General features: G+C 36.1%; 1 protein-coding gene across 13 annotated transcripts in view; it reads left to right on the top strand.

Moving 5' to 3' along the window:
• The window catches only part of rapgef2b (Rap guanine nucleotide exchange factor 2b), a 131,401-nt gene that overhangs the window by 30,002 nt on the left and 87,204 nt on the right, over nt 1–14,195 (top strand). For all 13 annotated transcript variants that reach the window (XM_048176960.1, XM_048176952.1, XM_048176946.1 and 10 more), the window contains exon 2: nt 12,354–12,424. In XM_048176960.1, the coding sequence (XP_048032917.1) occupies nt 12,354–12,424 (71 nt within the window). The remainder of the gene's footprint in view (nt 1–12,353; nt 12,425–14,195) is intronic.

The following is a 14,195-nucleotide window of genomic DNA, read 5'->3' as shown; positions in this document are numbered from 1 at the left end:
AATATCAAGCGAAGGAACAACACAAAACAGATAAGAACGACACGCACAATACCCACAGGGACGCTGAGGGTATTTTCATTGAAGGAGAAAACAAGACGTTTTAAGGCCCCGGTATACTTCTTTTTCGTTCGTCGTTTAGGGGTAAAACGATGTTCGAAATGCGTGACCAGCGATATACTGTAAACGAACATCTGACGCTGAGAATTAGGTTAGATGAATATGTAAATATGTGCCGTGCACTTTCTTCTCAGTAACAAAATAAACACAACTAAAATTAGAAAACGGCAATAGAAAAGCGTCTGATCATAACAACATGGGTATGTTAGCACGAGCTCTGCAAAGTAGCACTCCAGTCACGTCACGTCTTCATATAGCACTTTATTCAATAGATTGCTTAAAATCAAGCAGCTTTACAGTATCAAACATGAAAAACAGTGTCAGTGCCTCATTTTATCAGAAGCACAACTTCATTTTGTAATATAAAGCAGCTATCCAGTGTGTTCATGTTTTCATCTGCAGAGATCTTACCTCATCGAACTCAAACACAGGAAATGAGTCAAAGAAGCGTCCCACGCGAGTGAAGGCGGAGCCTCAGGGCACACCTATGACGTTATCATCACTGACCAATGGTAGTATGAAGGTGTTTTGCAGCTGGAGCGAACTTTTCCTGAAAGTTCAAACTTCCAAAAAGAACATAAAACGAACTTCGTTTTGGCCTGATTTTGTTCGAAATGACGTCACATCAGTTCGTTCTTCGATTTCGTTTGAAGTATACTGGGGCCTTTACTCATTGTTTGTAGAAAGACTCAAAAACAAATGCTCGAAACATCTGGTGGTGGTGGCCTTACAATCCATGCACCAAAGGTGTAGATGTTGTAGTTTGCTTGGAACTTTGAAAACATAATAGTTCCAGATTAGACACTGGTGCTGCTGTCGTTGAGCTAATTCGTAAAGGCACACAAACTGCATATGCAACATTATGCGTTACTATCAAATCACATCAAAATCGAATACCATGTATCTACCTGTCTAAAAGAAATACTGCAACCATGGCATCATCTTTCAGACCCTTTGACTCCCGCAGTTGTCTCCAGCATGGAAAAGCAAGGCCGATATTAATTCGCTTTAGCTCTCTAGCCCTTTCTAAGACGGTCTTTCTTTTGGTTGATACTTTTCCAGTGCCAGGAAAGTTAGGTGCTGTTTGCCTGTCATTCTCGCGCTGACTCTGCACCACGTACAAGAAACACGCTGACGACGTATGATGTCTGCGTGAACAGGCTGCGCAGTGGTGTATGCAAACACACGTTGACCGACAGGGAACAGATGCTATCGGACCGTTCGGACCGAACGCAATGATTGAACTAACATTTTACTGTCCTACGCCTTCCACAGTTGATATATTTATAACAATACATTTAGACCGCTTAACATAGTGATTTCTACCAGAATATGAGGAGACTTTCAACCAGCATAACAAAAAATGTTTATAAAGACAATCTCTTATTGCACCTTTTAAGGCTGAGTAAATCATGGGATAATATTCATTTTTCGGTGAGCTAACCCTTTAAGGCAGCAGTGGAGTCTGGAGTGTGTCTTTTTTGTCCGCTTGATCTTATAGGATTACAGCTGCCAGTTAAAGACATGATGCTAAGCCATTCACATGCTTCAAGCCTTTCTCTTTCTGAGCTGCGTTTGACTACATCCATTTATGTTAGGTTGTAACAATGACAATTTAAGCTGTCTAGCATCGGATACACACTGGGGACCGTATTGAGGAAATATTAAATGTCACCAGATCAATGAACTGTTCAAATGTAGCCTGCATCAAGTGTTCTTGAATAAAAAAATAAAGTACAATAGGTTTGTTGACACTGTTATGCCTCCTACAGTCTTTATTGTTAGTTATATTTTGAACGTTTAGCGGACAGTGGGCCGTAACCGTATCCAGTGTTGGGACTGAGCCGGCTGTCTGCAAATGTATATTCAGTTGCTAATGCTAGTGACCTTGTTTTTGTTTGCAAAGACTCCACCTGGTGCTATGTGCTGTTCTATGGATAAAAATACCCTTAAGGGCCGCACTGTCAATAGGGTCTCAAGGACAGTGCGGAGCGAGCACAGTTGGCACGGGAACACAATGACACGCACTCTTAAATGCCACAGTGAGTGATCTATAGATTGGCATGTGCCCTCGTGGTAGTTATACTGCTGACCTGGCTTAACAATGCATGCTGGAGACCTCGCATTAACATAGCTGTCTGATCATGAAGACGTGCCACATATCCCTTTGTTCTAATGCTTTGCGGTATATTTTTGCAATGCATTGCAGACCAGTGATTTCTCTTTTGGATGCAGTACAGGGAATGTTGCCACACTTCTTGAGATAGACAAATAGCAGTAACACCCTCTTTAGAGAGCCATGCATGACCTCACAGGTCACTATGGCTGTCTAGTTGACGAATCACTTGAGGCTAATTAAAATGTGCAGACACCTTTTTTTTGTGGTCTGCCTGAATCTGTTTGCTTCCCTTGCTAATTGTTTGGCATTTTTGTCTTGATGTGCTTCAATTCACCCATATAAGCCTTTATTTATTAATTTAGACACATTTTTATACTTTTATCATAATTTTCTAAGGTTGTAAAATAAATGTATCACAGTTGTAACTGTCAGTTTATCAAGTTAGAAAAGATCTGTGGTGATGCCATCAATATCATACACTACCATCACCTTTTTGAGCTCACAGGAGAAGTGGCATGTGACTATGAGCAACATTGTAGATTTTTTTTTTATCAAAAAAACTGATTTTCAGGCAGGAAAGTAATTATTTTATTTTATTTTTTTGCCTAAGCAATCATTGTATTATAAATGCAATTATTTGACTTGCATAAACTGTTACTCTAGTATGAAGGTGCAATATGTAATATTTTCTGTCCACTAGAGGTTGCTGAGGCCTATTCAAAGCAAAGGCATAGCCTGATGACGCCAAGTTTTAGCGCGGAATCTTGGGGCATGTTGTCTTCACCTCAGCGGCTGGTGGAAAAGAATTGGGATAGGACTCGGGAAGAAATCATGTTCATGGATGCGATTATTAATGTTACTGTAGTATGAAGCAGAGCAGGACCGAGTGTTTTGGGAGCTGAGCAAGGCCGCTGGAGCGATTGCGCAAAACACGCGCGAGCAGCGGAATTTTTATTATGCCACAGTCGCCGGCCCCGCTTCCGCTTTTCCGGTCATGATTATGATTATTTGAGTGTGTTGAAAATGATGTTGTTATGTTACTCTATGCGTTCGCTCAGCGGCTGCTGTGAGACTAGATCGGTTTTAGAATATCATATTAAATGCTGGATGGCTTGTGTTGATAAATGTCATGCAATTAATTTTAAAACATATTTTATGATGGAGGAAATGCTGTATTACTGTTACTAAAAATAAAGCTGCATCTGATTATGCTATGTTAGCTACTTGACAAAAGTGTTTTTTATGTCTGAGGCATGGTAAAGCATGGTACTCACAAAAAATCAAGAACATTTAGATTTAAACAATAACGTTAAACTTGTTGAGCTATATAACAATAATTAGTTTTCTGTGTATAAATATATCAAAACGGTTGTTCCCTTGTCTATTAAAACATGTAAATATTAAAGCGTCTGTGTTGTTTCCATGGTTTCTACAAAATAAAACCAGAAACCGAGGGTAACGCGGGTATGACGCAATTGACAGGCGACTCCTCACACGTCCTGGAGCCTTAGTTAAAATTGCAATTTTCAAATGATTTATTGCTAGGGATATTGTAAGTACTCAAGTGAACAAAATATATAACACTGGCCTAGTGGTTTTCTGGATATTTTACTAAAAAATTCTTACATATTGCACCTTTAATTTGATGCTTTGCATTTATGCTAATTTCAAACCGACATGCTAAAACAGTTAGCTATGTTATGGCTGTTTGGGATAGTTGTAACAGTTCATTAAAAATGTGACAACCAACCCCTTATAATGATTCCAATGACTCCAGTTATCCATTGCGTCCTCTTTTGAGACAGAGTCAAAGTTTTTGTTGCGCATTGAGGGATTTGTGTGTAGAATGTTTTTATCATAGTATATGTTCATGTCTTTTTATCAGATAAAAACATCCGCTTCAATTGAGTGCATACGTTTTTGTGCACATTTTTAGAATTTATTCACATCTTGGCGTTTCCATAAATGTTTTTTTTTTCTTTTTTTTTTTTATGTAAAATCGCAAAATTCACATAAAAATAGGTGGATGGCAACATAGCTAGTGACTGAATGTGACAAGAATACAGTACACACACAACTACTCACACAAACACACACAACAGCTATACAGCTATTTTTGTGCTAAATTTAATGTCCTAAAAGAAATACAATATGATGTTTTTGGCACTTTATTCAAAAGTGATTATTCTTTGTTCTGCATTAAAGTTCTTGCATAAATTAGATAGTATTTCAGCAAACCATCTCTCATTGTTACATCTATCCCCAGCTTGTGTACAACTCTCCCCAGTAGAGGGGTAGGTTGAACCAACGGTACTCTTTGACAATAACTCAAATAATTTTTTATTATTTGTCATGTTTGACCATGTTTGTCTTGGTCAAGAGTGGCATTCAGCAAAGCTTATAAGCAGAAGAACACCATCTCCATGGTCAAACATTGAGGTGGTCCAGTTTAGTTGATGATCAATGGACTTTCCTGCATGACAGCCGTCCCAAAGTATACATCCAAATCTACCTAAGATTGGTTCAGGGATCAGTTGTAGAATGTTCTTGAGTGGCCTGTACAGTCTACCGATTGAAATCACACTGAAAATATTTGGTGGAATTTGTAGAAAGCAGTGTTAACATGGAAACCAAAGACTATCAGTGATCTGGAAGCTTTTTCAAGCGAGGGATGGGCAAAGATTCCAGTAGAGAGGTGACAGAAGCTTCTAAGCACTTACAGGCAGCATTTATTGGAGGTTATAAAGAAAAGATTCTGCACAAAATTTGACTTTTGGGGGTTGAATAATTTTGATACATTTTGATATATAATAAAATAATATGTATTATGCTTGTCTGTGTGTCTTCTAAAACAGTATTGATAAATAGTGTTGACTGAGAGATAATCTTTTATCTATATATATATATATATCTTGCTTTTATAAAAAAGACCCTCATTTCATCATGTGTTTATAATCCCAGGAATCTCGATCACTCCTCACAGCCACAAGCTCTGTCATGGGATCTGTGGCCAACGGGCCCCCTGCTTCCATTTACTAGATCCATGACAGAAAGAGGTCAGTTTTAGTGCTCAGCACGGGTCAAGGCTGACCTTTAGGACATACACCATGTGTCCTCCTTGGTTTAACAAGTATCCTGAAAAAAATGTATCATGGTTTGCACAAAATTACTAAGCAGTGCAACTGTTTTCAACATTGATAATAATAAGCACTAAATCAGTATATTAGAATGATTTCTGAAGGATCATGTGACACTGAAAACTGGAGTAATGAAATTTCCTCCATCATACAATATGTTTTAAAATTAATTGCATGACATTTATCAACACAAGCCATCCAGCATTTAATATGATATTCTAAAAATCGATCTAGTCTCACAGCAGTCGCTGAGCGAACACATAGAGTAACATAACATGCTGAAAATTCAGCTTTGCATCACAGGAATAAGTTAAAGTATATTAAAATAGAGTAAAACAGCCATTTTAAATTGTAATATTATTTCACAATTCCTGTTTTACTGCCTACAGTCAGAATTTGAAGACACTGTAGGCGTGATCCTGGCAGAGAGGTGGTTTCAAAATGTAGGCGGCATAGATACCCTCTTTTCGACAAATTCTAAGGCAGAGAAGGCAATACCAGAAAGCTCTCAGTGGAAAAAAACCCATCCAAGTTGGCTGACTAATCGAGAGAAATGCGGTTTATAAATATAAAACATTCAGTACTGAAAAGTGTTGATAAAAACAAATGTTTAATTAAAAATGCACTAACCAGTATTTGAGTGTGCTATGCATTTTTATGCATATTAGAGTATTAGAGTATAAATATTCTTTTTTTTTTGTGTCTCTTATGCTAACTAAGGCTGTATTTATTTGATCAAAATACAGTAAAACAGTAATATTGTGAAATATTATTACAATTTAAAAGAACTGTTCTCTATGTGAATATATTTTCAAGTGTAATTTATTAATGTGATGGCAACGCTGCATTTTCAGCATCATTACTCCAGTCTTCAGTGTCACATGATCCTTCAGAAATTATAATATTCTGATTTGATTCTCAAGAAACATTTCTTCTCATTAATGTTGAAAACAGTTGTGCAGCTTAATATTTTTGTGGAAACCGTGATACTTTGATGAATAGAAAGCATTAACTGGAAATAAAAATATTTTGTAACTTTGTAAGTGTCGTTACTATCAATTTTGATCAATTTAATAAATTCTTGCTGAATAAAAATATAATTATGAAACAAAATCTTTCTGACCCCAAATGTTTGAAAGGTAGTGTATGTTTTTTTTTTTAAGGTAATTAGAGATCATGGTGTTAGCTTAGCAACATGCTAACAGCAAAATCTTTTGAAATCAATTATAAGTTGATGTTATTAGATTTTAAAATCAATTATCATGCTGTTTTAAAAGTGGCTTATGATTTTGGTCAGCCTGGTTTGATATACCTTTGCCTGAGTTTTGTCAACAACACCATTGTGATGGACCACTATCTACTCCATTTAAGTGTCCCTATTTATGGTCATCATTATATATAAAGGGCATTGCATTAAGAACTCGTTGATTATGTCTATTCAGATAGCCTCTTCTGCTCTGTTTGGGGACTCTTAAGGCTAGTTACCCTGCCAACAGTGCAATTCAGCCTAATGTTGAGATGATTGTCCTCATCAGACTGATGGTTTTTAGATGCCACCTGTTCAGGCAGCTGATTCCAGCACGGTTTATTGCAATAGAGGGAAATTATTGACTCTGATCATGTAGATACTTAGACTGCCGGTTGCCATAGTCACTGTGATGCCTTGAGTGGAATGTGAAGAGCCTCTTGACCCATTCAAGATGCATCGTAATTGGTTGTGTTCAAGATGTTGGGAGACAGTGCAGAGAAGAGGCAAAGCAGCAAAAAAAAAAAAAAAAAAAAAAAGCAGCAAAACACTTTTCTGCAGTCACTATAGGAAAGCCAGCATACAGGCTATAACAGAATATGTGTACAAACAGCTGCAGTGTGCTGGCACTGCACAATGGCATCAGATAGCACATGGTAAAATATTACCATATTAAAATAAAACCCTGCTATTTTTACAGGGAGTTACTTATATAATTTGCTGCGTTGAGCTAGTTTTGCTGATCTCCTGATTTTCACTTGCAACAATAAAGTAGTTCACCCATAAATTCTAAATAATTATTGTCATGTTATTATTTATTCATGTTGTTCCAAACCAGCCTGACTTTCTTCCATGGAACTCAAAAAGAGAAATTTTGAATAATGTGATGTTCTTCTGAAGCTATACAGTGCTAGAGTTTAATATTAAAGTGTATCACTACACAACACCCTTAGCAACCACTCTTAGCAACATAAACTGTGTTCTCAATTGATATTGTTTCATTGAAGCTTACTGTATTATGTAGAAGAGTGTTGTGAGAAAGAGATCGATTGAGCGAGTTTATTAGCTGCATTTAGATTTAGCATTTTCCTTCAGGTCAGTCATATGTTCATAATAAAAAATCTGTTTAAATGTCCGATGTATTATCTTGTCATTTTAACAGTTAAGGGGTTTTCCCATGACTGACAGCGCTAGTCAAAGCATTTGTCAGTTGTGTCTTGTTCACAACAGTTCAGTCTTTTCAGTGTAAAAGTCTTTGCTACTTACTGACACACTCATAAAGACAGTCTTTGCCGCCATCTAATGGCGTAATAATGTAACTTCTCTTGCTGTTCACGGTCAGGGACTATTTTTTTCCAGCGAAAGGAAGGCTTTAATGAAAGTTTACTTCATGAAAGTTGCATTGATCCATATTTTTGGCTTTAATATTTGTATTGTGCAGTAACTGTTTTATAAAAGCAAAAGGGTACTCGAGGCTAGTGCTGTATCATGAATAAGTCACGGCTGAAGGGATTGAAGGCACTCTTCACGTCGTTCCTAACAACACCCTTCAGCCGTGACTTATTCATGATACAACACAGCCTCTCATACCTTATTGCTTACATATGGAGTGTTATATTGAAGGAATTATTTCCTTCAGATGAATGTGGTTGTCACTCCAGTAAATAACTGAACTGTGTATGAACGTAACCATATTAAGGACTCAAATACAGGAATAACAACTGTATTCTGCTGCTGTGAACATGGCTGGCCATAATCTCTCTTTTGTTGTACATCTCAAATTTGCTATATTATAGCTGAGATTGTTTTGCGGAGTGTGCAGAACAATTAAAATAAGCTGTACAGGTACAGTCTCATGGCTTTGTTCATTGAGTTTCGCAAAGGCTTTAGTCAAGGCTGCTGTCAAACAACTACTGTTGTTTGCATAACTCACCGGTTTCATCATTACTACTCTACCTGGTCTCAGTGGTATTTGTCGCTCAGCTTGTTACCACGGCACCCACTGACTCTCACGAGAGTTGCGTAACCACCAAAGGCTGAATGCCCTGGGCTTCACATTTTGTGTTTGACCAATCACAAAACACAATGGTCTCATTGTCACTAAGCACTCAGGGTGGAAGCAGTCACAATGCAGAAAGAGAGGACAGAGTGATCGCGTAAACCTAGTTGCGTTTAACTGTGAACCTGGCATCTGTTGGAAAACCGTGCCAGAGGCTCAGCCTTTTGTAAAATAAAGAAAAATGGATAAAAAAAGAAAAAGAAAAAAAAGTGGTGGATATTGTAGTAGTAATATTCCTCCTGATTCTCAGTTCACAGTACTTAGTAAACAGTGCCCACGACGTGTGAATGATTCAGACCCAGCATCAAGATGGTTTGTTATTATGGCAATAGTAAGACATGTTCTTTTTTTTTCCCAATGCCAATATTGATTTAAAAAAAAAGAAAAAAAAGTGTGTGTGTGTGTGTGTATATATGTGTGTGTATATATGTGTGTGTATATATATATATATATATATATATATATATATATATATATATATATATATATATATATATATATATTACACACACACACACACACACACATCACAAGCACTTATATTTGACTTTTTTTGTAATGCTACCACTCCCATTTTGTTAAATATTGCTAATGCTGAAAGCTGTTAATCTTAAATCTCATTATAAAAAATACCAATGTTATATTAGTATTATTTAAATACCTTTATAGTTTTATTGTACTTTTTTCAATTTTTACATTTTTACTTAAACTTACTTTTAGCAACATTTTCTAATTTTCATTAGAAAATCTAATATTTATATTTTATTTTATTTCAGATTTAATTTAACAAAATTATATTTAATATTTTAGTTTACAATAGCGACACTAAAATACTTTATATGTTGAAGTATTTTAATTTGGTTTTTTTTAGTTTGTTTTAAAGTTTAGTTCATTTTAAAGCTTAAAGTTTGAAGATTTTGAAAGAAGATAGATAGATAGATAGATAGATAGATAGATAGATAGATAGATAGATAGATATAGATAGATAGATAGATAGATAGATAGATAGATAGATAGATAGATAGATAGATAGACATTGCTAGCATGTTTTAACATTGTTATCATGCTTGTATCTTGCTAACATGTTTCTAACAAGATTTAGCATGAATTAGCACAACACTAGCATGTTTAGCATGTTGTTAGCCTGATTTAGCACAATTTTAGCGTGAATTAACACATTGCAATGTTGCAAACTTAAAATCAAATTCATCAAAATTTAAGTTCTGCTGTAAATCAGGTCTAAAAACACAATACAGCACAAAAGAGGGGGAAATGTTAACTGACAGTATGGTTGTTCTTTCATTTTTAGAGAGAATTTAGCTAAATGTTAATTTCAGCAGATTGAATTTGGATCTTTTATCACATGTATAACTGACCAAAAATAGCAAAGATCTGATTTATGTCAACATTCTCTTCTCATATAAAGATAATGCAAGTTCATTGTTTCAAAACTGTGTATTCTCATTGTGTTTAGAGCAAAGTTGTAGTGGACTCATTATGAACTTCTGGCAGAGAGAGAGCATAAAGGAGTGAAAACTCCTCATGGGGACACTGGGACTGAAAAAAATGGGGTTCTGCACATTCTTTCCATGTTGAATTTAGAAGTAGCCTAATATTTGAGGGGGAAAAAAGAAAGCCACAGTGTTCTGGTAGAGCTTCATTCCAGCCAGTTGTGGCGCTAAAAATTGCAGAAAGAGCTGGACATGAATCAGTGAAATCTTACACCAGCATGACATCTAGTGGACGATTTGTGTAGTGCATGCCAGCTAGAAGGTCCTTTGTCATTGTCACAGCCTTATTGTTCATTTTTTTTTGCAAGCATCGCTATTACTATTGCTCATATTTAGGTCTTTAGGACCTCTAAGCATTAAATGTAATGTGTAACACGCCATTTGTGCTACTGCATAAAAAACTAAAATCAAAATAAAATGGCTAAATAAATATATAGATTAAAAAAATCTAGCAAGCACAAAATGCTTGTTTGTTTGTTTTTGTTTTTTACCTTCATATATTGTATTCTTACTTTATATAGCCTTATATAGAATTTATATATATATATATATATATATATATATATATATATATATATATATATATATATATATATATATATATATATATATATATATATATATATATATATATATATATATAATTTCCAAAAATTTTGATAAGCTCTGCTTTGTTTTTCTGTTAACTATTTCTTCATGCCATGTACTGCTAGTAACAGCAGGGGGTGACAAACCATCATTTAATCGATTTTCTTTTCATCAGCCTCTATTGACAATGCAAAAGATGGAGGTTACCATTATATTCCAGTAGCCTACAGTTTGTCCATGTGACCTTGCCCTCTGTAACCTTAGAGTAAATTTACGGTTGCCTGCCCTCCAACAAACATAGGGCCTACAAGATGACATTTAAAGGGATAGTTCACCCAAAAATTTAAATTCTGTCATCATTTACTCACCCTCAAATTGTTCTAAAACAGTATGAGTTTCTTTGTTCTGTTGAACACAAAAGATATTTTGAAGAATAATGGTAACCAAACAATTGCTGTCTGGTACCCATTGACTTCCACAGTATTAATATCATACTATGGATGTCAATGGTGACCAATTTATTCTTAGGGTCAACACTCTGCTTTCATCTTGTCTGTATCCTCATCCCCTGCGTCTCGCCATGTTTACAAACAAATGACCAAAAATACTATCTGTCCTTTTCTGGCCCAATCTCACCTGACCAGTACAGTTTTCTCTTATTCATTTTTATTTATCGATCATTCACATAGTCTTAATAGGAAAACACAAGGGGTGGAGGACTGGAGGTTTACTTGTGCTATATCAAAAGGCAAATGTTTGGCAAGCTGTGTGTTTGCATTTGTGTTCTATGTCACACAGGGTCTCTCAGTTCATAATCAAGTGAGTCTGTGTGCGAGCACAGAACCTCTTTTGTCCTCTTCGCTATCCTAGCATGCCTTTGTGAGTACAAAGGCGGCCCAGTTCTGGCGTCAGTGCTCTTTTGCATGTGGAAGGGGACAGGGTGCGCTGTGTGCTCAGCTACATGGACACTGTGACCGGTTTGTCTGAAGAACCACTTGTAGATAGAGCAAGACTCTCTCTGGTGAAAGGACCTGTTTAGGGACCTGAGACTATTTGTTTAGAAGTGTCTTGCCAAGCCTTTTTGCACTGTACACCTATAAATGAGATTTAGTTGATATCAAAAACAGTTTCAGAATGAGCCATGGAAATGGATACAAGAGCAAGTGTTAAAATAGATATAGATGAGATGGGGGCAATTGTAACTCTTAATTGCTTTAATCACAAATGAGTGTAAACTACAGTCAATTTGAGATGATGGTTAATGTAATTTATTTTTACAATCGCTCTGACTACTTAAAGAGAAAAAATGATCTAATCTTTCACATTGTAGTCAGTTACATTGTCTAGATATGCAGTAGTCTGTGAGTTTTAAAAAACATGCTCCTGGTCTTCGATATATTTTTATGTTTGTTTTGTAACTGCATTTCTCCATTTGTTTTGAAGCCATTTTCTCTACCACCCTTTTCATTATGAAATAAATGTCATCTCATCCTGTGCTGAGAATTCTGGGTCAGTATGTGCTTTTACAGATGAATAGTCTTTGATCTTTTCTCTTCCTTTCTTGTTTTACCTGCAGGACCTGGAGATTGTATATTCCTACTTGCATGGAATGGAGGCGCTGTCCAATCTTCGGGAACACCAATTGAGGTAAAACTGAATTAAGGATTTGATAAATGGGTGGGGAAAAATGCACAAATGTTTTTTCAGGTCAAGCAGGTGGTGGATGCTGGGTTATACATACAGATGTGTAAATGGTAGACTGATGAGCAGTGATATATATTGTGTTTATGTATGTTTGTATGCTTTTATATATATATATATATATATATATATATATATATATATATATATATATATATATACATACACACACAAAAATAATATATATCCCGACGCAAATTACAAGCCAAACTCATTCTGAAAGTGTTCTCTTTAATTACAACCCGAATTCTGGAAATGTTGGGATGTTTTTTAAATTTGAATAAAATGAAAACTAAAAGACTTATAAATCACATGAGCCAATATTTTATTCACAATAGAACATAGATAACATAACAAATGTTTAAACTAAGAAATTTTACAATTTTATGCACAAAATGAGCTAATTTCAAATTTGATGCCTGCTACAGGGGACGGGGGCATGTTTACCATGGTGTAGCATCTCCTCTTTTCAAAACAGTTGTCACTGGGCATCGTGGTCACTGGACGTCTGGGCATCGAAGTTATGAGTTTCTGGAGTTTTGCAGTTGGAATTTGGTCCCATTTTTGCCTGATATAGGTTTCCAGCTGCTGAAGAGTTTGTGATCCTCTTTGACGTATTTTTCGTTTAATGATGTGCCAAATGTTCTCTATAGGTGAAAGATCTGGACTGCAGGCAGGCCAATTTAGCACCCACACTCTTCTATGTCAAAGCCATGCTGTTGTAATAGCTGAAGTATGTGGTTTTGCATTGTCCTGCTGAAATACACAAGGCCTTCCCTGAAATAGACGTCATCTGAAGGAGAGCATATGTTGCTCCAAAACCTTTATATACCTTTCAGCATTCATAGTGCCTTCCAAAACATGCAAGTCTGACCATAGAACACTTTTCCACTTTGAAAGAGTCCATTTTAAATGAGCCTTGGCCCTCAGGGCACGACAGTGCTTCTGGACCATGTTCATATGGCTTCCTTTTTGCATGATAGAGCTTTAGTTGGCATCTGCAGATGGCACAGCGGATTGTGTTCACAGACAGTGGTTTTTGGGAGTATTTCTTGGCCCATTTAGTAATGTCATTGACACAATCATGCCGATGAGTGATGCAGTGTCGTCTGAGGGCCCGAAGACCACGGGCATCCAATAAAGGTCTTCAGCCTTGTCCCTTACGCACAGCGATTTCACCAGTTTCTCTGAATCTTTTGATGATGTTATGCACTGTAGATGATGAGATTTGCAAAGCCTTTGCAATTTGACATTGAGGAACATTGTTTTCCACAGACTTTTTTACACACTCTTTCACAGATTGAAGAGCCTCTGTCCATCTTTACTTCTGAGAGACTCTGCCTCTGTAAAACATTCTTTTTATAGCTAATCATGTTACAGACCTGATATCAATTAACTTAATTATTTGCTAGATGTTCTCCCAGCTGAATCTTTTCAAAATGTCTTGCTTTTTCAGCCATTTGTTGCCTCCGTGCCAACTTTTTTGAGACCTGTAGCAGGCATCAAATTTGAAATGAGCTCATTTAGTGAGTAAAAGTGTAAAATTTCTCTAAACATTTGTTATCTATGTTCTATTGTGAATAAAATATTGGCTCATGTGATTTGAAAGTCTTTTAGTTTTCATTTTATTTAAATTTAAAAAACTTCCCAACATTTCCAGAATTCTGGTTGTACTATGTAAGGAAATATATTATTTAGCAATATTAGCTTTTCAATA

This window comes from Megalobrama amblycephala, linkage group LG23 (genome assembly GCF_018812025.1).
Source record: "Megalobrama amblycephala isolate DHTTF-2021 linkage group LG23, ASM1881202v1, whole genome shotgun sequence".
Classification (NCBI taxonomy): domain Eukaryota; kingdom Metazoa; phylum Chordata; class Actinopteri; order Cypriniformes; family Xenocyprididae; genus Megalobrama; species Megalobrama amblycephala.
Note: the sequence above shows the minus strand (reverse complement) of the source record. Positions and strands in the feature narration are given on the sequence as shown.